Below are 23,336 nucleotides of genomic sequence, written 5' to 3' on the forward strand. Positions count from 1 at the left end.
ACACACACACACACACACACAGTCTCTCTCTCCTCTCCCTCTCTCTCTCACACACACACACAGTCTCTCTCTACTTCTCTCCAACTCTCTCCTTCAATGTCTCTCGCCCTCTGCCTGCCTGCCTCTCTCTCTCTCTCTCTCTCTCTCTCTCTCTTTGGGGCCCCTCTCCTTTCATCCTAACGCCAAGAGCAATCACCATCTCCGTGGTAACGGCTGGTCATGTGACCTGCACCTGTTCCTCTGGCTGGTCGCCACACGCTGGAGCCATCTGGCTGCAAGAGTGAGCGCAAACACACACACACACACACACACACACACACACACACACACACACACACGGACGGACGCATGCAGACACACAGACACACGGACGCATGCAGACACACACGGATACACACTGTGGAATCACAAGCTTCTTTCCACTTTGTTGCCTTTCCCTCTTCTTTCATCTTTTCGCCTCCCTCTCTCTCCATCACGGTTGCTGTACAGTTTTCCGTTGATACATTACTCCATCTCTCCAACATCCATCACTCTCTCTGCACATCACTCCATCTCCCTCTCCGCCCATCATTCCATCCTTCGCTCCATCTAAACCCACGCCCACCCCTCACTGAGTCATGAGGAACAGCACACTGGGATCTCTGGAAGTTTTAGGAGCGGAGGAGGGAGGACAACTGGTGAATCTCCCCCTCTGGCAATCCCGTTTTCAAATGTTAGTCGCATCGTGTGGTGAGCTTGAAGATCTGCTATTTTGGCTAATCGTTTTGTGTAGAGTGAAATGAGATCAAAATGTGCTCTTTACAGGTCCATTTTATAGAGGGTTTAAGTTAGCCTGGCTCCAGCCCCTGAATCGCTAGCCACATTAAAAAATTATGTTCAGGCGATTTAGGGTCTGGTGACGCTCCCGAAGGAGGTCTCAGACTCGGTTGGAAATCCAACCGACGAATCAGCGTCGTTTCAACTCGATGACGTCAAACAACAGTGCCGTCCAGAAACAAACAAACATGGCTGCCCCCACTGCGGTAACTCACGACCGTATCAATCTGACTATTAAATCGACGTATGATAAATAGTTTCTTTGAAGACACGAGAGGTTTTATAAACATCATCATCCGACATATTTTACCGCTTTTGTTTACATGCTAGTAGCGCTCGTTGGCTTTGTTTGTTTGGTTAGCAAACGGGTTAGCCATAGCCACATGATTGACAACAAGGTCATCTGCTTTCCTACTATTCTGATTGGTTGGTATGAACCAATCACCGAAGACTGCCTCCTCTTTGGCAACGCCCATCCCAGAAACGGTTGTAGTAGGGAGGGCTTTCAGACTGAATAATGGAGTGAAACGAAATGAAAATTCAGGCTGAGTGTCAGGCTAGGTTTAAGTGGTACTGAATATGTAGCTCAACAAAAGCTTCATTCTGGTGTATGGCAGAGAGGACAATCTCACTATAAATACAATCGGCCGTCTTATTTGATTTTACAATTAAAAAAAGAAAGAATTGTATGGTCCAAGAAGACGGACACAGATACACCTTATACTCCAATGATATTTTAGTGAAGGTGACTATGGCGATGTAAACCCGCTGTTCCACTGCACATAACTGGTGGTCCACAATACAAAACCCATATACACAGAACCGCTGTTCCACTTTACAGAACCTTTGTTCAAGAATATGGACAGAACCAGCATTATGTGACCGTTACTGAGCCAGTAGAATGGTCTTCCACTCAAGCTCCCAGAACCGAGGGGGAGAACTGAAGCGCGATGGACATGCTGGCCGATCACGAATTGATTTAAATTCTTAGGGTTAGGAATAATCCCTTGAGATGAATCATCTCGTTTTCAAGGGGGTCTACACATTACAAAATGCATAAGTTTCCTTTTTTTTCATATAGACAGACAAAAAATAAAACATACAAGAATACAAACAGCAGCAAAACCCAGAGTACTTAAGTGGATCATTGGTTACTTAATAGACGCGTTAATGATATATTATAGTGATGATTAGTAAAAGCATAAACAGGTAGTGTCAAAGTGAGACGACAGCGCCGTTTTAAACAACCGAAAATAAGTTATTGACCCGAATATGAACAGGGAAGTTATTCCAGTCAGTCTTTAAACAAAGGATTTTTTGCCAACTGAATTGGTTACCCTCGTTGGAACTTTAAAATAAATCTGTGCACAATGTCTCAGTTGGTGTTGTAGGGCCGGGTCCATATACTGTTTTAGATACCGTGGATAGTTAAAATGAATACATTTGAAAATAAACTGCAACCAGTGCTGCTGTTGTCTTACTGTGGGAGATTGAGATCAAATTGAGATTTTCATACAGGATGCAGTGATGAGTCATATATGGACAATCAAGAACAAATCTACATAAACGGTTATGAATTGTATTGAGAGGATGAAGTTTGGTTTCGTTTGATAGACGCAGGTAGTGCAGCGCATCACAGCTGGGACCAGACACATGAACGAGCGAAGACGCTTTCGTCCAATGGGCTTGACTCACGAGCTTGTGCACCACACAGGCCCTAAATAGGCCCCGCCCATCCAACCTGTCCAACCCAGAAAGAGGGCCGAAAAGGGAGAATGTGCTGGGTGAGCAACTCCATACACGTGAATGGGAGGGGATTTCCAGTAGCCTCTCTATAATTTTAACTCTATGGTTCTACTCTACGGAACCTGCGCTCCACTGACAGTATAGAACTGACTTTCCACTGTGCAGAACCAGTGCTCCACTGACAGTATAGAACTGACGTTCCACTGTGCAGAACCAGCCTATTTGAGCCTATGCCAGACTCTTGAGCCTATATGCCAGACTCTGATCAAAAGGTGGAGGCTGGGGTGGTGGAGGTAAGCTTTGCCAGCAGCAGCAGTGTCTGTGAAGCAATGGAAGCAGAGCTCTAGTGTAGCAGAGAGCCGTATCTAAACGGACCGCCTTGTTGAGGGAATGAGGTGTGATTGGTGACTTGGCTGATTGAAAGCAAACGGCTAACTGACGTGTCCTGCTAACGTTATACTTCATTTATATTTCAAAAATGTATTAATCATTGAAGGAAAGAAGAGAAATTAATCTTGAAAGCGTATACATTTTTTAAAAACGCAAATCTTCTCTTCTGGGAGTCAGCTGGCCAAATACATATAAATTCGGGGGTTCGCTGGCACGTTTCAGTACTACTGAAGGCTTCTTGTCTTATATTGGGTTTAATAGTGAATTGTTCGGAAGCGGAATTGTTAAAATCGCAAATGATCCCGACCCTGTGGTTCCACTGTATGGAGGAGGTAGAGATGAGGGTCTGCCGTGGCAGTGGGGTGGACAAACTGTCTCTCACTCTCGGCAGTATTCCCCTGGGCTTATCGGCTGGCATTTACACATGCTAGCCAGCTGTGGAGTGCGCCGCGCATGCGCTGGGCCAGTGCTCGTCGCACGAACGAGGGGGGTGGGTGCGGGGGAGGGGGGCATAAATCAGAAGGTCGTAAGGAGGAGGAGGAAGCAGAAGGAAGAGGAGAGAGGAAGGGAGGATGAGGAGAGAAAAAAAATGAGTAGGAAGAGGAGAGGACAGAGGGGGAGGGGGTGGGGTCTATAGGACACCTGCTGCCACGATGAGTCATACTCAGCTGGACCACACACACACACACACACACACACACCCTGGCAACAAGAGAGCAACGCCAGTGGCCAGAAGGTAACAGTCTCACACACAGATTGACAGTCTGTGTGTTTAAAAAGCAGTGCTCTCTGAGGGTTAACACGTGGTATGGGCTGTATTTGCACACACACACGGCAAGGTGGCTGCATGCATGTGTGACTGATATGTGTGTGTACTGCAAACAAATCAACCCCACACACACACACACACACACACACACACACACACGCTCATGGAAGGGTGTGGCTGCTACGCAGGAGATGGGCTATTTATAGATGTGCTTCCACTGAGAGATAGACAGAAAGATGGAGAGGGTAGGGGGGGTAGAGAGAGGAGAGGAATCAGGAAAGATGCAGAGAGAACAAGGTCAAAGTGGGAAGGAGAGGTAAGCAGCAGGCTAGACGTGAAGACCACCTGATCTCCCTCTCTCACACACACTCTCCCTCTCTCACACACACTCTCCTTCTCTCACACACACACACTCTCTCTCTCTCTCTCTCTCTGTCTCACACACACACACACAGATGTGCCGATATCTATATCCGATATAATGAACTGCTGTTATGGCCGATATCCGATATTACCAACGTCGATGTCACTGCAGGCTTAGGCAAGTCAGATTTAACTTAAACACCTTTATATTTAATATTGTGAGCTTGTAGATCTGTTCAAGCTGTTACTTTGGGCTTGTTAATCTGTAAAGACAGACCGATTAATTAATCGGTCTGATTGATTAATCAAACCGATGCCGATTAATCTAAAAACAACTAAAACCGGCCGATACTGATGTGTTTGCCGATTAATCTCCCAGCACACACACAGACACACGCACGCACGCACGCACGCACACACACACACAGAAACCACCAGTGCTGAATCTTTCGACTTATTCTTGCTCTTTGTGTCCATCCATTAAAACTTTTAGAGAGCAGATGTGTGAAACATATTCAGGTGGTTTACTGACAGGGCTGATAAACACCCACAATCCATCCCTCTCTCCTGCTCTTCTGTTCTCTGTGAAGGCTTGGCTAAGACAGTTGCCCCCCCAAGTCCCCTCTTAAAAAATGTCACGATAAATATTTGAGTGTCCGTCTGTGTGATATTTGACTTGTTGCAAAAACTGTTGACAAATCTCCCTAGCACAGACCCTTTTCAAATGGGGGGTCCGTGGCCAAATACATATCAATTTGGGGGTCTTTCACATGAAAATGTGAAAACAACCAAAACGCAATGCCTGTCAATTTGCACTTGCAATGCCTGTCAATTTGCATTTTAAATTACTTAAGTGCCAACTATTTTCCAAAGCATACCATAGTTTGTTTGATTTTCGAGGCAGCTATTGGATTCCATTCATTTCAGTAGAGTATGAAAATGAACTTGTAGAGACTTGAAATATGCTCAAGATAGGCAATACAACACCCTGAACTTTCAGCTCCTTTTACTTTTGTGCGTTTTTATCCAGTTGAAAGTGCAGAAAGATTTGAAAAGTCAAATAGTTAGTCCTCTGAGAAAATATTATTTTACTAAATTAAATTTTAAAGTGCACGACTTCCAGTCAACATCAATATTGGCCGGAAAAGCAGAGAATCTTATGTTCTTACGGTCATCAACACCCCCCAAATCTAGCAACTGATGTCACAATCAGTGATGTTATGTACCATATAGTCAGGGGCCAAGTATGCAACACCACTGCTATCGTTTTATCCATAAACTGCTGCCCCAATTATAAACTGTCCACCAGATTAATATTCTTGTTGAATGAGTGGGACTACAATTGGAACCCGGACCACTAGTTTGGTTGAATTACGAGAAGGTAAATTGTTTCATGGTCAAAATTCCTCTGTTGTGTGTGCATGATAAGACACTCCATAATCAGTTTGTTTTCGTTTCCGACCGTCTTCGGGCTCCGTTATAGACGCTTGTGCGAATGTTATTACAGGTACATTATTATGTGTCACAGATGCCAGCGGGTGGGTATTCCTCGTTTTCAGACCAACACTTTGCTAATTAGCGCACGACCAGAAAGAGCAGACCTGCGCTCATTAGTGAAATCAGCTGTGTGTGGTGTTGGCTTGGAATGAAAACAGGAACATGAAATCACCATCGCACAAAAGAGACAGTCCATAGATTCCATACCCAGCGCTGTACAACTTCACTGTTTTCCTTCAGGAATCAAAAGGTCTACAAGGGGTGGGCAACTTTGACAATGGAGAGAGCCACTATATTTCCACACTTACTCCAGAGGGCCACATTGCATATTACTGTCATAGCAAAATTAGCCGATCTACAAGCTCAAAACACGTCACGCTGCGGCGCGTTTTGAGCTTGTAGTTCAGCTATTTTTCCTATCTTTGAATTGAAATACTGAATTATTTTTAGCTTTTTTAAAACTAGAATCCCGAAAAGTAACCTTTTTATTGATTTTCAAATGCATTTAGTTTTAGTTATGATACTTTATGAACTAAATACAAATACATTGGACACAAAAATACTAATACTAGTCATTAAGTATAATTAAAGCGGGTCATGTTTACATGTTTGGAATTGCAACAGCTGAAATCAATAGTATATCAGTATTAACCTGTGGGCCATATTAAGAGAAGGTGGGGGCCGCATGTGGCCCCCGGGCCGCCAGTTGCCCACCCCTGGTCTACATAGTAATCTGATCTATGCCCATCAGTTATAAGCGATGACCACTTCAATGGAACTTTATGGATTATTATTTTTAATAAAGAAAAAAGGAAAATAATTGTATACATTTGAAAACAAATCTAAGAAATAAAATAAAATAAGCAGTGAAAATAGCTGATCTACAAGCTCGTAACGCGGCGCCAAGCATTGTGTGCATGTAGATCTGCTATTTCCACCTGTTTGGCTAATCTCCCTTTTGGGCCGAGTCTCTTGACCTGAAAAGTTCGGGAGCCACTGCTGTGTAGACCAGTGGTTCCCAAAGTGGGGTCCGGGGACCCCCAGGGGTACCTGAGGGAGTTCCAGGGGGGACCCATCTATTTTGTTCATGTTCATAAAGTGCTAAAGTGTTTAAAGCAGTGGTTCCCAAACTTTTTCATGTCAAGGACCCCCAAATTGACACTACTTAGCCCATGGACCCCCATTTGAAAAGATATGCCAGGGACCCCCATAAGAGAAGACGTACACATTTAGACGTCTACATTTAGACGTCTACATTTAGACGTACACATTTAGCGTCTACATTTAGACGTCTACATTTAGACGTCTACATTTAGACGTATACATTTATTTGTTATCCGTGTTGCGAGGATGAGGGGGTACCTGGAAAAATATCTACCCCAAAAGGGGTACCTGGTCCAAAAAAGTTTGGGAACCCCTGGTGTAGACAACCCGACTAGAAACACTGGGTCGGGACCAAATTGTGGGACGCAGACACTTTTATGGGTCCCTCTATTTATATATATATATATATATATATATATATATATATATATATATATATATATGAGTGAAAATAGCCGATCAATAGATAATTATAGATCTGCCAATTTCACTAGTTTGGGTCGCGGCTCGGAAGGCAAACTTCTAATTATTTTTGTGGGTCCTGACAGCTAAAACGTTTGGGAACCGCTGGTGTAGAAAGACAACCTCGTGTCTCCTCCAATAATACACGCGTCGTGGAGCCAGCCAGTTGTTTTGGACTGACAGAGAGGACTTTCACGTGTGTAACACATACAGAGGAACACAGCACCAAGTTCTTCTCCATGCTGAACAGGCAGGAGAGACCTGACCAACCTGAGCAGATACTAGTGCAGTAGTGACAGAACAGCCTCCCCTGCCAGCTTCCAATCGTGCGAACACGACCAATTGCGTTAGCCCTGCTCCACACGGACACACCGCAAAGGAACATTCTGGCCTGATCTGGGACCAGTAGTGATGAACTCAGGACTGCAGTTTCTCCTCTCCACCCCAGAGACAGATCTTATAAGTCTACCCCTCTGGTGCAGTGCTCTCTTTTCAAGAAGCCACATCTATTTAAAAAAAAACTTTTCATGTTCAAAGATGGCATGGGGAAGGAAAAGAGGGCTGGGAAGAAGAGAGCAACATGTAAACTCCACCCCAGAAAGGGAAAAAAATACAGTAGAGGGAAATGGGGGAGAAAGAGGGAGAGAGAGGAGAACGGAGAAGAATAAACAAGAGGTAGTTCAAAGTGATTGGAGTAGTCCACCATTTTAGAGTAGAGCAGTGAATGACCGGCAGCCATTATTATGCTAAATTAACCTGGGAGCTCAGAGCCTCCTCGCAAGATGGAGGGACGCCTGACAACAGATAAGAGCTAGTTTACCAACACACACACACACACAGGAGGGGCTGGGAATTGACCCACCACCCCCACCCCGAACACACGCTTCCTCTGCCTCACTTGTCTTGTGGCTAAAGAGTGGTCAGCAGCATGGCCCTCATTATCATTAGACGCCATTTTCTGCCACAAAGATTACTATGGACCCCTCCCCCAACACACACGGAGCCCACACCCCCTTGCTGCCACACACACTCCCCTCCCCCCGTCCGTCTCTTACTCCAGCGGCCAGCAGACACACGCGCACGCACACACACCTCCCCCAGCCCTGACCCCTGCCTGCTGGCTAGGCTCCTCCCTCTTCCTGAGGATAAAAGGAGCTGAGGAGAGGGGAAGGGGGGGGGGGGGGGGGGTGGAGAGAGGAGGGGGCTGGCCTCTGACACATTCCTCAGTCAGATCAAGTTTCCACCTCCACAATGAAGCCACCGCTCTGAATCCCTCACTGCTCCGTCGTTCTATCTCTCTGCCTCCCTCTTTTTGTCTCTCACTCTGTGTACACACACACACACACACACACACACACACACACGCGACTGTTGCTCTGATCCCAGACAGACAGGCGGACAGACTGACAGGAAGGAAGTGCTAGGCCATGTGCGTGTGTGTGTGTGTGTGTATTGTGCGTGTGACAAAGAGAGAGAGAGAGGCAGTGATCAACCTTGGAAGTGAGACCGTAGGAGGAGAAGCACAGGAAGGAGGCGGCAAGTGGTGCCCGGACAAGCAGAGAAGCGCAACAAGGACAGCCGCGCGAGAGAGAGAGAAGTAAGCAGAGTGCGAGCAAGACTTCAGAACAGGTAGTCAGACACCAGCAACCAAAGAGGACAACCAGTGATCTCCTAATTCTTTGAAACAGTAGTACAGAAAGGCAGGCTGAATAGTAGAGAAGATCATCACTTTATTCATGTCACTGTCCCATGCGGAGCTGTCCCCTATACAACACTGTAACACATCAGAGACCAGTTGAGCTGCAGCGCAGTATACCGATTCAACGCGTTGCTCAAAGGCACCTCGGTAGAGTCGCATGGCAGTAGGCGTGCAATGGTTAATTGTACTAATGGATTTAATCGATTATAAAGAATGATACATTTTGAAATAATTTGATTTTCAAAAACAGCGAATGTAACTCGTGTGTAATCACATCGTGCAAGTGCAACGCTAGAAACGCCACTGTGGAGCTTTAATAGAGTGTTATTGTTTGTTACACCTTCCTGTCTGGAGACCTAACCGCCCGGTGACCAACCTGCCACCCCAGGGAGGGGTAGCATCTTAAAGAGAGGATTAAACCTGCTCCATCCACCTACACACACGCCACGTCAAGACCTGTGCCCCAGGAAACGCTTTCTGCTGTTCACCATCTATGGGGGGGAGATCGAACCCAGAGCCTTCTGTCTACTTCATGCCTCAATAAGCCCAGTGATCTCTCACGCACACACGTCAGTCTCTATGCAGCGGGGTGTTACACAGCTTAGGGGTCTTGACCCCACTGGTTCCACCTGGTTGGTCAAATGAGTGATGGGCACTGTGTGTCTGACTGAGGGTCCGTGCACGTGCTTGTATACACATGGGGCTGCAACCATTTTTACTACTTTTTATACATTAACCGATTATATTATTAAAATTGGTCATTTGTAATAGATGAAATCAACCAATTTGTGAGTTCTATAGTTTTCCGCTGTTCTGTGGCCAACGTACCCCAGAGCCGAGTACCCAGAATCACGCCGGTTCTGAGAGGGCCAGAGTGCTATGGTGAACTTGGTGGTACCACGAAGCGCATCAGTTCAGTGGTTCAGCTATAGCATTCTGAGTGGTAGAATAGAACAATAAAGCACGCACATCCACTCACTAAAAAACAGGTGCCAGGCCGAGGTCAGAATCCATGAAGAGAAGTAAGGTATACCTTATGCATGCACACTGGATCATGCTCCAAAAGTCTGATAAAGAGCCCATAGGTAAAAGAACCAAATAAAAAACGTTTAATCATTCTGAGTGGTACCACGGCTTCAATCTAGAACTCTGTAAACACGGACCGAACTCAGGAACAATTGTTTCAGGATTGTTTCCCAAGTCTATGCCGATGTCAGAACAGACCAGCTCCATATATGGAGATATAGCGGTGATCAGGTCCAGAGCCCGGGCAGAGGCTTTCATGCCGTTTCTGGACAACGGTGTATCTGACGGACTCGACACCGGGCACTGCACTCCCTGTGGTGGTGTGGAACGTGTGTCGAATTTGAAGTCGGTGGGGCGAACAGTTCTCGAATTACGTGGATAACAGACGTATGTACAGACGTACGTACACACATAGAGACCACCGAGTGTGGTCCATGATTACAGATAAACACATTCATATTCTTTCCACCTTAATTGTGTTAGACCTACCAATCAATAAATGCAGACATTTTACAGAAATCAATGCATATGTCCATGCATATTTTATGCTTCATACTGTAAATGTGCTTTACAAAAGCTTTGTGTTTGAAGTGTGTGGTCATATTGGCGATCCTGGTGTTCCCTGCAAATATTTGGCCACACTGAAAATGGAAAATTGTAGCTCCCGATTGTAGCTTGCGAGAGGTTATAATTGTGCGAGCCATTCCTCTTGGAAAGAGGCCTTTCCCATATTCACGGGACCTGCTGCAAACCCATTAGAATTGTGGGGCTGCCATTTTCTAATGAACAAGAAAGACTAAATGCCTTGTCCTGCTAGAAGTAGTATTTCACTTCAACTACATCTGCACAGCTAACTAACTGGCAAACAGACTGTAAGGCTAAGACAAGGTGGGGAGTAGCTCTCATTAGCGAGTAATTTAGTTTGTTTCACTGCTGCCAAAAGACAAAGTGAGGGTGAAATCACCAACCAGACTGGACACTGTGCAGTATTTGTGAACACACACACACACACACACACACACACACACACACACACACACACAGAGAGAGAGAGAATAGGCTATAACAAACTGAACAAATTAGCGAGTGACAGTGGTGCACAGTTAAAATATGTTGTCACACCATCACAAAAGAATGGCCTCAAATTGTGACTCCCAGGAAAGATTCTGTTGATGAATACAAATATTTTTGTAGGCCGCTCCTATTAATGTTTTCCCCATCCGTTACTCCTGCCTGGCTGCATTTCATTCTAAGGTCTATTTTGTTTTTACACTGCTTCGGTCTGCAGCAGAGTAGAATAAGAAGAGGAGTGGCCCCTACCTGGTTTTCTTGGGGGTCTTGGTCTTGGGTGTGGAGCTCTTTGCCCTCTTCTCCTTGGGCTCCTTGGGTTCTTTGGGGGTTCTGGGCGTTTTGGGCGTTTTGGGCGTCTTAGGCGCCTTGGGTTCCTTCGGCTCCTTGCCCTCCACCTTCTCCTTTGGTTTCTTCTTTCGCTTCTTCTTCTCCTCCGCCAGCGGCGGCGAGGTTCCCTCTGCTGCGCTGCCGGTCACCTGATCACCTATGTCACTTCCTGCTCCCAGGGCCTCCGGCTTTCCGTCCGACTTGCCATCCTCTCCTGCCGCCTTGCAGCCCCCCTCCACGGCTCCATCCTCTTCCGTCACCTTGGGTTTCTTCTTCTTCTTCTTCTTTTTTGGCTTGGTCTCCCGGTCGCCGGGCTGCTCCGCACTGACAGGCTGGCCGTTGGCGCTAGCGGCGACCAGCGGCCTATCGGGGACTGTCGCCGAGGCGTCACCTGACAGGTCCGAGGGGGAATGCTGGGAGAGAGAGAGAGGGAAAGGACAAAGGACAGAGAGAGAGACAAAGAGGGATGGGGGGGTGGGGGGCATCAGTTAAATTGATAATGTATTCTTAAATGTAAAGAAAATAACAAGAGTGGAAAACATAGAAGTTAGTCTTTCATTGGCCATCTCACTAATCATCTCCACACTAGCTAAGTCCTGTTATGAAGGCAAGTACTGTTATGTACGACTATAATGTCCCAGATTTCTGCGACATTTAAAGCTAATTTTTCAAATAGAAACTTTTAGACGGCACAATCTGAAGGGTTTTTTTTTCACCCAAGACGTGGTTTGCGACTCCCTGTAGATATGGGTTGCCTTGCCACCCTGCATCCCCAGCAGGCTCGCCTGTGACAGGATGCAGGGCTGACACCTCCTCTCTCTCTCCCCTTCTCCCCAGCAGGCCAACTCTCTGTTCTCTCCTCCTCTCTCCTCCCCAGTAGGCACTCCATGACAGGAAACTGGTTACCAGCTGTTGGGAGGCTCTCCAGCTGCCTCCCCGCTCCTCTCCTCTCCTCTCCTCTCTCCACCCCTCCTCCAGCTGCCTCTCCTCTCCTCTTTCCTTTGGCTACTGCTTCTCTCTTTCCTCTCCTCTTCTCCATCACCCCCCCCCCCTCTTTCTCTTGCTCCATTCCCCCCCCCCCCAACTCTCTCCAGCTGCTCAGACTCCCAGTGGCAGATGGGAAATCAGGCATCATGACACGAATAAATTATCTCCATACTTCAAAACGTGCAGGGAGGGAGGGAGGGAGGGAGGCAGTGTGTGTATATCTGTGTAGCGTGTGAGGGAGCATGCCTACTGGTGTGTGTGCGTGCGTGCGTGCATGTATGTATGTATGTATGTATGTATGTATGTATGTATGTATGTACAATGTACGTACGCGCGCGCGCGCGTGCGTGCGTGCGTGCGTGCGTGCGTGTGTGTGTGTGTGTGTGTGTGTGTGTGTCAAAAGAGAGTAAACTGTGCAGTGGGTGTGTGTGCGCATCAGCAAGTTTACCACAAAATGCCAAGGCAGCAGCTCCCCCTCTGTGTATTTACTCACACACACTACCATGACGCCTTAGCCTGGCTACATCCCAAGCATCAGAAAACAGGTAAGAGTTCGGAGTCGGACAAGGGAGCGGAAGAATCGGAGGAGAAAGGGTGTGTTCATACATTCGCTCCGAAGAGCCCATTCTCATTGTTTGGAAATTCAGAGTATCGTTCCCATTTGTAAATTCAGTATACTGCTCAACAGGAGCGCTCAGAGGCTCCAACACCAGACACTCTAGCTGCAGGGATGCTTTGTCTGAGTGTCCAAAAAGTGTCCATTCTAAAAATGTGTTTGAGACGTAGATATTGTGTTGGGCAAGTTACTTTGGATAAGTAATTACAAATGGTTTGTTACTACTTCCATCAGTAATTCATTACTATAATTATTACTACCTGAGAAAAGAGTAACGTAATAACTTTTGAAATACCACAGACGATCATAAGTGGAGATGCGCCATAGAAAAATTACATTTCCTGTTTACTAGCATCTCTGTTCCTATAGCACTGCTGCAGCCCATGAGGGTAAAACTAAACTAAACTAAAGCTTCTCCAACGGGTGCCGACCAAACGTGTACTCGTGTAGGTGATGTTGAATTGTGTCATGAAATCAGCACTTATTTTAACTCACACTTTTTCTTACAACTCTCAAGGCTTTGTGGAATTACGTTTGATGTAATCCTCATTCGACAAGATGTTAACAGCGGACAAGTCTTGAGCCAGAACTCTCTGCGGGTGTATGCAAATGTGTGCCCCAAATCAGGATTGCATGTGTTAGACTGATCTGAAGAAAACAATCTGGACTGCACGGCATTAAAAAAAAATTATATCGCATGGACTAATGCAGCAGATTAAAACAAATAATAAACCCATTAATTTGGATTAAAGATTGCAATAGAAGCCACACTAGCCTGCCCATGGCAATTAAAGTAACAGATTTGATTAATAATTACTATTCAAAAATGTAGTTTTATTTAATATATTTTAGGGCCTTTTTGCCTTTGATAGATTACAGTAGTTTGACAGGAAAGGGGGAGAGAGATGGCGGGGGAAGACAGGCAGCAAAGGTCGGTGGGATCGGGACTCGAACTCGCAACACGCTGTCAGGTTGGATTACACAGCCTCGACCGCTCGGCCGTCCCAGGCCATATATTTATTTTAATACGTGTAATTTGTCATATCTGCCCTGTGCGACTTGTGTTTACGAAGCCTAGCAGCCAAACAGAAAAGCTGTGATTATTCCACAGCAAGGCATCAGAGTGGTCGTTTCACAAACACACACCCAAAGAGAACAGAGACGCTGCGGAAGGTGTGGAGCCAGAGGTGAGGCGTTATCAGTGGAAAGTCAACCTGCTCCAGAATTTCAATGGAGCACGCCGCGCGCACCCACACACACACACACCCATCAAAGGACACACTGTGCGCATGTCACATCACGTACAACTACTGCAAGGTCAAGCATCACACATACCTGCACATACGTACGCTGACACATGTGTAAATCGAGCTATAAAGACAGCAAAACTTGTAGGATGCGCATGTGGAGTGAGGCAGAAATGTGCAAGCGAGCGACGAAGGAAGGAATAGAAAGCAAGAGATGCTGTGCTAACAGATAAATGTGTCCTCGTGCCAAGCCTCCCAGATAATCAATCACACCAATGACAATGGAGCCACACACACTCTCTCTCTCTCTCTCTCTCTCTCGCACAGACACACACACACACACACACACACAGACTGCATGCACACGCAAACTAGCATGCAAAAGCATGGAGCAGCACAGTACCCTGTGTAAATGTCTGAAATAGAAGTGCAATGCAAAATGACGACCTATGCAGGACAGGAGAGGACCAGTTTCTATTCAGTAATCAACTTTTCCTCTTGGCTTAAAATAAAATAAAATAAAATAAATCAGAGGGTGCATGAGGTAAGTATAAGCCCTTCATGGGTTACTTTTCACACCTGCATATATTTCTCTGTATTGATGTTACCTTTTAGTACCGTTTTTTTATTGTGCAAATAAAACTAAACTAAACAAGGTGAGCTGTTCTTGTTCCACCCAATACGGTAGTATTCTCAATGTGAAACCACTCAGTTGTGGTACTCGCATCAATTTCTTGACCAACGAACACTTCGTACATGATCTAATGGAGACAATAGATATGCCCTGTGTGTGTGTGCTGGAACACAAGAGGAAGGGGCAAACTACATTATTATAGTGTGAAGTGGCTGGTAGTTAGCAATTAGGCTATATAACAATGTATGAAAACTGCTGCCGAGGGCACACGTGTGGCCCACTTTAGTACCCCTGCGGACAACAGCGATTAGTCCATAAAACAAACCTATATGGCATGTTAACAATAGCGAAAGCGCAGCAGCAATGTCGGCTATGCTAAACTCCAGCAGCACTCTTTGGTTACACAAGTTGAGCCTGGTCTTTCTTGACCCAGAAGGGGGACCGCTGGTTGTAGGAACCATGTCCATTTTTTAGGGCAGGCTGTAGTTAAGTTTAGAGGTGATTTTGCAGACGCAGGCTAAAAAAAAATCTTACTCGCTCACACACATGCACGCGTATACATCCCAGTGGTGTAGCTGCCTGGCTAATGTGACAGGCTGAGAGAAGCTCAACGGTGTTGAGTTTCATCTCTCACAGGACGGCGGGGGAGAATGGGGGAGGGAGGAAGTATGGGGATGAAATGTTCCTCGTTCAGCTACAGGAGAGTGTTGGAAAACAGAAGGGTATGGAGGGATGGATGGATGGATGGATAGATAGATAGATGACAGGTCCGAGGAAGCACGGTGGGGAGGAGGAAAGGTTAATGTTGTAAATGGGGATATTGAACTGTCCCAGAGGAGACCGAGAGAGAGGAGATGGTGATGGGATCCCAATACCAGCTTTCAACATTTTCTTTGTCTATCCAGCATTCGTATTCCTGCCCGGTTTACCCACCATCATCTTTTAACCCCCCTACGTATTGCCTCTCTCGGGTTACAGATGGCTACAGAAACTGTAGGTCAGTGAAGTCATCAAAGGGATGATGTGGTCCAAAATGAATTTGAGCTTCAGGCCCGACTCTCTACACCCAACAGTGGCTAGGCACAATGGCCCAGATACTGAGCCATTGTCGGCCATACGAGTCATTGCTTCCAATGCAAGCCAGTCTGATAAAGGGCGTTTAGTTCCAAACATCACAGCAACTTCTGGTGCAATATAGCATCTGTATTATTGGATCACTACAATGTGCGAGCGTTTATTTTTAAAATATTTTCCTGCACTGATAGTCGCTCTGCACCTGCACAATTTTGGGTTTTTCTTCTGTTACGGCACAAGTCATCTTCAGTGCCCACATAGGAATACAGATTGGGGCTGCAGCCGCTGCACATGTGCCATGGCCCTTGAGAAATAAACACAACAATGCAACAATCTTTGAACCAGAGTTCAGAGCCCGTCATGCTGTATCAAGACAATGCATAAAATAACACTAATGTATCGTACTTCAGAAGAAGAGACCGACCTCAGATATTCAGGAGATTCTGGGGAGGTCCGTCGGGATTACCCTTTGGTTCCTCCCACTGTGACCTAGCTAATCCCTGTCCATATGGGCCCCAACTACAAATATAACTCATCTTTTGTTTCCAGTGGTTCCTGGATAATGTTTGAAGGATCAAGGTGAGAACTCATTACGCCAGTGTTGCAGATGAGCTGCGTTTCGCGTCCCTAGACCCAACAGATTGTCCTGGGATGCAATACTGTACTGTACACAAGAATCCTTTTTTTTTTTTAATTGCTGTAAAAAAAAAAGAAAGTCTACAGACAATAAAATCCACATAGAAATTGTTGTAAAAACAAGATTGAAAAGACAATTATAACACCACGGGCGCCGCCATGTTGAGCAGCCTCAGACCAAAGACCAAATTATTTAGGGTCACTTCTTTGAGCATAACAGTGCAATGCAGAAGAACAGTGGAACTCTGTCGTGACATGAGCAGACCTGAATGAAAGGGTAACAGTAACACATCCGAGTCTGAGTCATTGTACCCGCAGACTACCGGACCTCCGCGGGGACCCCCGGGAGGACTACCGGACCGCCACAGACCGCAGCGGGGACCCCACGCACCGAAAAGTGTTTTTCTGAGCTTGTAGATCTGAACATTTGGCTAAAAACGGCCATTGTGCTGTGCATAAATGCACCACGCACTATATTTAGCTCATGGAGTGTAAACAACATATTTAATGTACTTATTGTGTGTGTGTCCGTCGGTGTACAGCTAATGGCCGGCACTATAATAATAATAGTATTACTCAAAATCAGTAGTGAAAACATGGTGCAATGGTTCAGTTTGTCTGAAGTAGGGAAGCACAGTTAATTGAAGGCAATCAAAAGTAACTTTAACCTTCACAATTATACAATTGTGAAGCTTGGCAATTCTATAAATATATTTTTTATCCCACGATTTTGTAACCCATTTTTCACCCCTGTGTCAATCATCTAATGTGATCCTGGGCTCTACACACCCTCCACCAACCTAGTCCCCATATATGGGGGACATGGGGAGAGCAACGGACTTGAACTCATGCTTCCTTCATGCCTGAGTGTCCAAGTTGCTCCTTTACACCTGACAGGGGGGAGTTTCCCTGGTTGGACGTAGCGCGTGGAAGGAACACGTTATTCCAACCAGCACATTGAAAGTCTATAGGAGCGGGGGAGGGGAGCCAGAGAGGCTGGTTGTATGTCAACTAGAGTGCAGCACGCGAGAGTCAGCCAGCATGCGAGATGTAGAATAAAGGTCACAGCTCTGCACTCTATCAGCGCGATGACCTTGAGCTGCTGACGACTAAAGGCATGCATGTATGTATATGGTTGTGTGCACGTGTGAGTGTGTGTGTGTGTGTGTGTGTGTGTGTGTGTGTGTGTGTGTGTGTGTGTGTGTGTGTGTGTGTGTGTGTGTGTGTGTGTGTGTTTGTGTGTGTGTGTGTGTGTGTGTGTGTGTGTGTGTGTGTGTGTGTGTGTGTGTGTGTGTGTGTGTAATAACCATGCTTAGAGAACAGATGGAGCTTAGAGAAGCAGACATACACAGTCATCATGATGGGCCAACCCCCTGGCTGGCACTGTGCTGCTGCGTGTGGATCTGTCGATGCTAGCCAGTACTCTAACCCTACCAGTGGTTCTTAAAGTTGGGTCCGGTGACCCCATGGGAGCCTTGAGGGGGTTCTAGGGTACCATTTACCCAAACAATGGGTCGGGACCCATTTGGTTGGATCGTGGACACATTTTTACGGGTCGCGGGTAACTATACTTTTCCTTTCAAGTATTTCAACGGATAACAAGAAAGAAAATCTGAAAAATAAGACTGTGAAAATAGCTGATCTACAGAAGGTGTCACTACAGCTTGTAGATCAGATTTCAGTAATATGGGTTCCGGAGAGACATCAAACTTCTCTTTTGGGTCTCAAGCTGAAAGGTTTAGGAACCACTGTTCTAGGGTTGTACCCAACTAAAAGTGTAAGCACCATTTAAATAAATAGTTGAAATAGCCGATCTACAAGCTCATAACTTCTTGGCTTATATAGATCTGCTGTTTTCTTTATTTATGATCATTTCACCAGCTATAAGGTCATCCAATGAGATAATTTATAGCTTTTCTCTCCCTGCCTAAAGTAAAATTCTATACTTCATCCAAGACAACTAAGATCTTCTCTTAAGAGTGGCCCTGCTGGGACCACGGGGTCCGTGTCCTGGGCCGTGGCTCAGCGGTCCAGGTACCTTAAAGGGGGTCCGTGGCTCAGCGGTCCAGGTACCTTGGCTGGTAGTCCAGTCTGGCAGTGTGCCGCGGGTTCGACTCCCGATCCTGACAGCCTTTACTGCATGTCTCCCCCCACCCCCACCTCTCTCCCCATTTCCTGTCAGCCCACTTTCAATCTATCCCTCTACAAAAAATAAAATAAAGGCGAAACCAAAAAAAAAAAGAAAACATAAAAAAAGGGGGTCTGCAGCTTTACTCATACCAATTTGGGGGTTGTTGGCATGACATGAAAACCACTGCTCTACCCATCCCACCCACACATTCCCCTAGATAGGCCATTCCATCTCCCCAGGCATATTTCTAACCCCAGACCAGACTAGGCCAAACAAGTCTGCATGTGCACGTGGAAATGTATGAGTGAGCGTAAGACAGAGGGGGGGCTCCCAACCCCTGGGGCTACACCCAGGACGGCACATCGAGCGCACCCAGGCGGGGAGCAGGGCTCACCAGTCAACCTGGCATCTAGGTCAGGAGCGCTGGAAATATTAACTGTGACGGCTGAAATGTCAACTAACAGAATGGGCACATAGGAGCCGGGGGGGGGGGGGGGGGGGGGGGTTGAGGTATGGGTGGGGAGGTGGGGGTGGATGAGAGGGCGGGGGGTGGATTGGGTAAATGACGAGAGAAGGGTGGTGTGAATGAGAGAGGACAGTTAGAGAGACGCTAAGTGCTGGATGTATGTGTGCATGTATGTGTGTGGCAACAGGGCTCCTATTGTGTATGAATGGGTCAGTGGAGAAAGGGGGCTTTGAGCAACAAAACAAGCTAATGGAAGCCAGGGGCACGTGACACAAGCACGCACACAAACACAGATATGTGCACGCAAAAAAAATACACAGCGTGCCATTGAGAGCTAGTAACCTCCACTTCCCACTACCCCCCTCTCTCTCCCCTCTCTTCTCACTAGAGATTCTAGATTTCCTCTCCCTTTTTTTTTTCTTCCCCCACTTGTTTTTCCATCATATTTCTTGCTTATCACTTTATCACCCGCTCCCTTCTACCTCTCTCTCACTCCATTACCTTACACATGACACCTCTGAGACAAACAAGACAGACAGACGGGCAGAGTGAGACAGAAAAGTGTGGCTGTTGACGTGGGGTGATAGAGAGATAGGAAGGAGAAGAGGGGAGCCAGTTGTCTGGTGGTGCAAGTAGAGGAGCGAGTCTAGTGTATAGGCTCTATACTAGCAAGAGGCAGAGAGAGACAAAGATGGAGGGAGAAAGAGAAAGAGAGAATGAGAGAGAGAGCGGAAAGAGAGGAGACAGGGAGGAGGGAGAAATGCTTAGAACAGGAAGGGAGGTTTCCCCCTCAGAGAGAGAGCGAGCAAGCGAGTAGGGGGAGGTGGGGAGATTATGCTGGTGGCGCCTGTGTGTGTGTGTGTGTGTGTGTGTGTGTGTGTGTGTGTGTGTGTGGGGGGGGGGGGGGGGGGCAGGATATGCAGCTCACAGGAAACAAACAGCTGTAAAAATCCATTTCCCACACACGGAAATACAACCACAAAATGTAGCGCACAGCCGCACACACACACACGACCAACAGTGACTGGCAGACACAAAAAGATAAACGTGCACGATACTATACACACACACACACGCACACCCACCCACCCCCCACCCCCTAACCAGCACCAAAGCGATGTCATGTTCTCAAATGTCAGGTACACACACACACACCCAACAAAGGAAAAAAATACATACAATCCCCCACCCACATGTAGAACAAACACAAAATACGCCCACACATGAAAACAAACATCTCTCTCCTCTCTCACACACACACACACACACGTTTCCACATCAAACTCACCTGTACGTGAGGCACTTTCTGCGGGGTGAGGGGGGGCGAGGACAGCGGGTGGGCCGTCTGAGGTGGGGGTGCCCAGGGGTTCGGGGGCTGGCTGGCGGGAGGCTGGGTGCCCTGAAGGTGGAGGGGGTGGGGGGACAGGTGGGTGGGCGGCGCCAAGCCTCCGTGCTGACCGCCGCCGGGGCCCGGGAAGCCCAGCGGAGCGGCCTGGAGAGGCGGGCCACCTCGCTGAGCCTGCAGCAGACGCTGGTCCCCTCCTTGGCCCACTGGAGCTTCAAGGACACCTGATGATCACAAACATGTCTAAGCAATTAATACAGAAATCACCTAATCGCAATTATTTGAGATAGTCGCAATTATTTGAGATGGTCGCAATTATTTGAGATAGTCGCAATTATTTGAGATAATCGCAATTATTTTTGCATAGTCGTCAATCGCTCCCATGTTGAAAGATGCCTCACTGTCCATACATTTAAGCATTTTCCATAAATAGCAAAAATAGCAGATCTACAAGCTTACGATTAGCTTACAACATGTGACATTGCAACGTCAACTTAAATTTGCAATCATGACAGCCCTTGTTATGCCGCAAATTGCCCATCAGCAAGATCAATTATTCGACAGCTCTGTCGATTATTTATAGATTATTCGACAGCCCCCGTTACATGACTCCCTCGATTAATCGAAAACGTTATTAATCGCATGGCATCCCTAGTCATGACTGCAGAAGAGACCAATATATACTCATCCAACTAAATGCATGTGTACTGTAATAAACAGCCTAAAAACTCAAAATCCTCATGTTCATTTATGCAGTTGTACACTCTAGTGAACGTTTTCATTGTAGCGAGTCCCAGTGTTCATTTAAGTGGTCACCAAAAAATTATATATTCTATATAATTAATCGCGTTGAGCTTGTAGATCTACCAATGTTCACCTAATATTACATTGTCCAGAATAGGGATGTTGTGATTCACACTGGCCAGTGAAAACGGGCAGTCAGTCAAAACAAACAACAACAACAATGGCCTAATCTGCTCCATTTACATACCTTGCTGTGGCCGATTTGGGGCCATCGGAGGCCCGCACTGTGGTCCTATGCCTGGATACATCTGCCCTGCATTGGGGGAAATATTATGGTGGTGCTGGTGTTGAGGGTGGGGCACCGACAGAGGAGGCTGAGGGGTTCTCTGAGGTGGAAGGGCCATGGAGTTAGGTGGAGTCTGGAGGGCAGTGGTGTACCCCGACACTTCTGGAGGGGCCACTAGCCCTACACTGGGGGGGCGGCCCTGTTGAGGAGGGGGCGTCGGTGACCCCAAGCCTCGCATGGGAGACATAGAAGTTGGGGAAGGGTAGGATCCCTGAGCTGGGGGGGCGAGGTGAGGCTGAGGTTGGTTTGGGGGCTGGGGGAGGTTCTGGGGGTGCTGGGGGTGGTTTTGGGGGTGCATAGGCGGGCCCTGCTGTCCTGTCTGTTGCTGTATCTGAGCAGGGTGAGGTTGATGGGGCTGGTGAGGATGTCCAGGAGGGTATCTCTGTGCCTGTGGCCCAGCTGCAGGTCCTGATCCCTGGGTATACCTCTGACCCAGCTGTCCTGGTCCCATGTTCTGGCTGGTGTTAGCATTGACATTTGCATTGGCACCCTGGCCAATCCCAGGACCCATGCCCTGGCCCATGGCTCCATACTGGGCCTGGTATCCAGGGTACTGGCTGCCCCCAAATCCCCCGATCCCCTGATGATGCTGGTGGGGGTGTGAGGGCTGCCGGGAAGGGGACTGGGGGTATCGAGGTGTGTGGCCCATGTTATATGACTGAGGCTGTGGTTGGGATTGGGGGTGCCTCAACTGGGCACCCCCCATTCCAACATGCCCCATGTAGTGAGCTGGGTCCTGTGCAGAAGGAGACACCAGGTTCTGGGGAGGGTAGTGTTGGTTCATGTGGCCTGCACTGGAAGCGGGCGGGACTTGCATCCCACTGTAGTCTCGAGACATCTGATAGGCTCCCATCTGGCTGGGCCCACCCCCCGTCTGTGTGGGAGGCTGCTGATAGGCTGACCGATTCTGCTGCTGCTGGCCCCAAACTCCGCCCCCTGCTCCTCCTCCAGCATCACCCGGGTAACCATGGAGAGGGTTGCTGGGGTTACCGGGGTTGCTATGGTAACGCGTGGCCATGCCGTTCATGGCTGCGTTAACGTTTGGCGGTCCTTGGGTAGGGCCATTCTGGGCCATCATTCGTCCTCCAGGGGCCCCAGGCTGATCATAGCCAGTATAGGGGCCATGATCATAGAGCTGCCCCAGTTTAGGCTGTCCTGGACCGGGTCCAGCTCCATGGAGCAGCGCCTGGTGGTAGCTTCCAGCTCCCTGGTGCTCGTGGCTGAGAGCAGGGTTACTCTGCTGTGCTAGAGGGTTGGGCTGGCCTGGAGCTGGCTGTGGAGGAAAGCAGTCTCCTAAACCATCCAACCCATCTGAAAACAGCCCTGCATCATCCCCAAACAAGCTCAACATCCCTGGGTCCGCCATGGCTGGGTGGAGGGCCCACGGATGGAGGCGTTGGATGGAGGGAGATGTGGCGTGCGATGAGGAGCTAGTCCGTTAGCTGCTAACCTGAAGCCTGCTACTTCATGGTCCTCCTTATGGCTGCTGAGGAAATGAGGAGAGAGGAGGAGACAGAAAGGGAGGACAGTATAGGTGGACATGGGGAAAAGATGTAGTGAGAGAACAGAGACAAGGGGAGAAATAAAAACACTATTAGTTTGTTAATTCCACCATGGCTGAATGTTTTCTTTTAAGTGATGCATTTTCTGCAAATAGCTCGGCTGCTTTAACCACTACCAAAGACGATCAAAACACCCTATATTCCCCACCATTACCATCTCTAACACTCAGACAACTTCACACATGCAGACACACACACACAGTCACCAAGCACATTAGCACTTCTCCACCCCCTTCCTCCACTCCCATTTTACTCCCAAACAAAAGAACTTCTTTCTT

General features: G+C 47.5%; 1 protein-coding gene across 3 annotated transcripts in view; it reads right to left on the minus strand.

Moving 5' to 3' along the window:
- The window catches only part of chd7 (chromodomain helicase DNA binding protein 7), a 99,449-nt gene that overhangs the window by 46,099 nt on the left and 30,014 nt on the right, over positions 1–23,336 (minus strand). For 2 of the 3 annotated variants that reach the window (XM_080778276.1, XM_080778274.1), the window contains exons 2-4: positions 21,398–22,982; positions 20,350–20,630; positions 11,193–11,683 (exon numbers count right to left, since the gene is read on the minus strand). In XM_080778276.1, the coding sequence (XP_080634402.1) occupies positions 11,193–11,683; positions 20,350–20,630; positions 21,398–22,862 (2,237 nt within the window). In that variant the 5' untranslated portion in view covers positions 22,863–22,982. The remainder of the gene's footprint in view (positions 1–11,192; positions 11,684–20,349; positions 20,631–21,397; positions 22,983–23,336) is intronic. The other variant, XM_080778275.1, reaches the window with a different exon arrangement.

The sequence above is a fragment of the Protomyctophum bolini genome (assembly GCF_963924005.1).
Source record: "Protomyctophum bolini genome assembly, chromosome: 12".
In the NCBI taxonomy this organism is placed as follows: Eukaryota; Metazoa; Chordata; class Actinopteri; order Myctophiformes; family Myctophidae; genus Protomyctophum; species Protomyctophum bolini.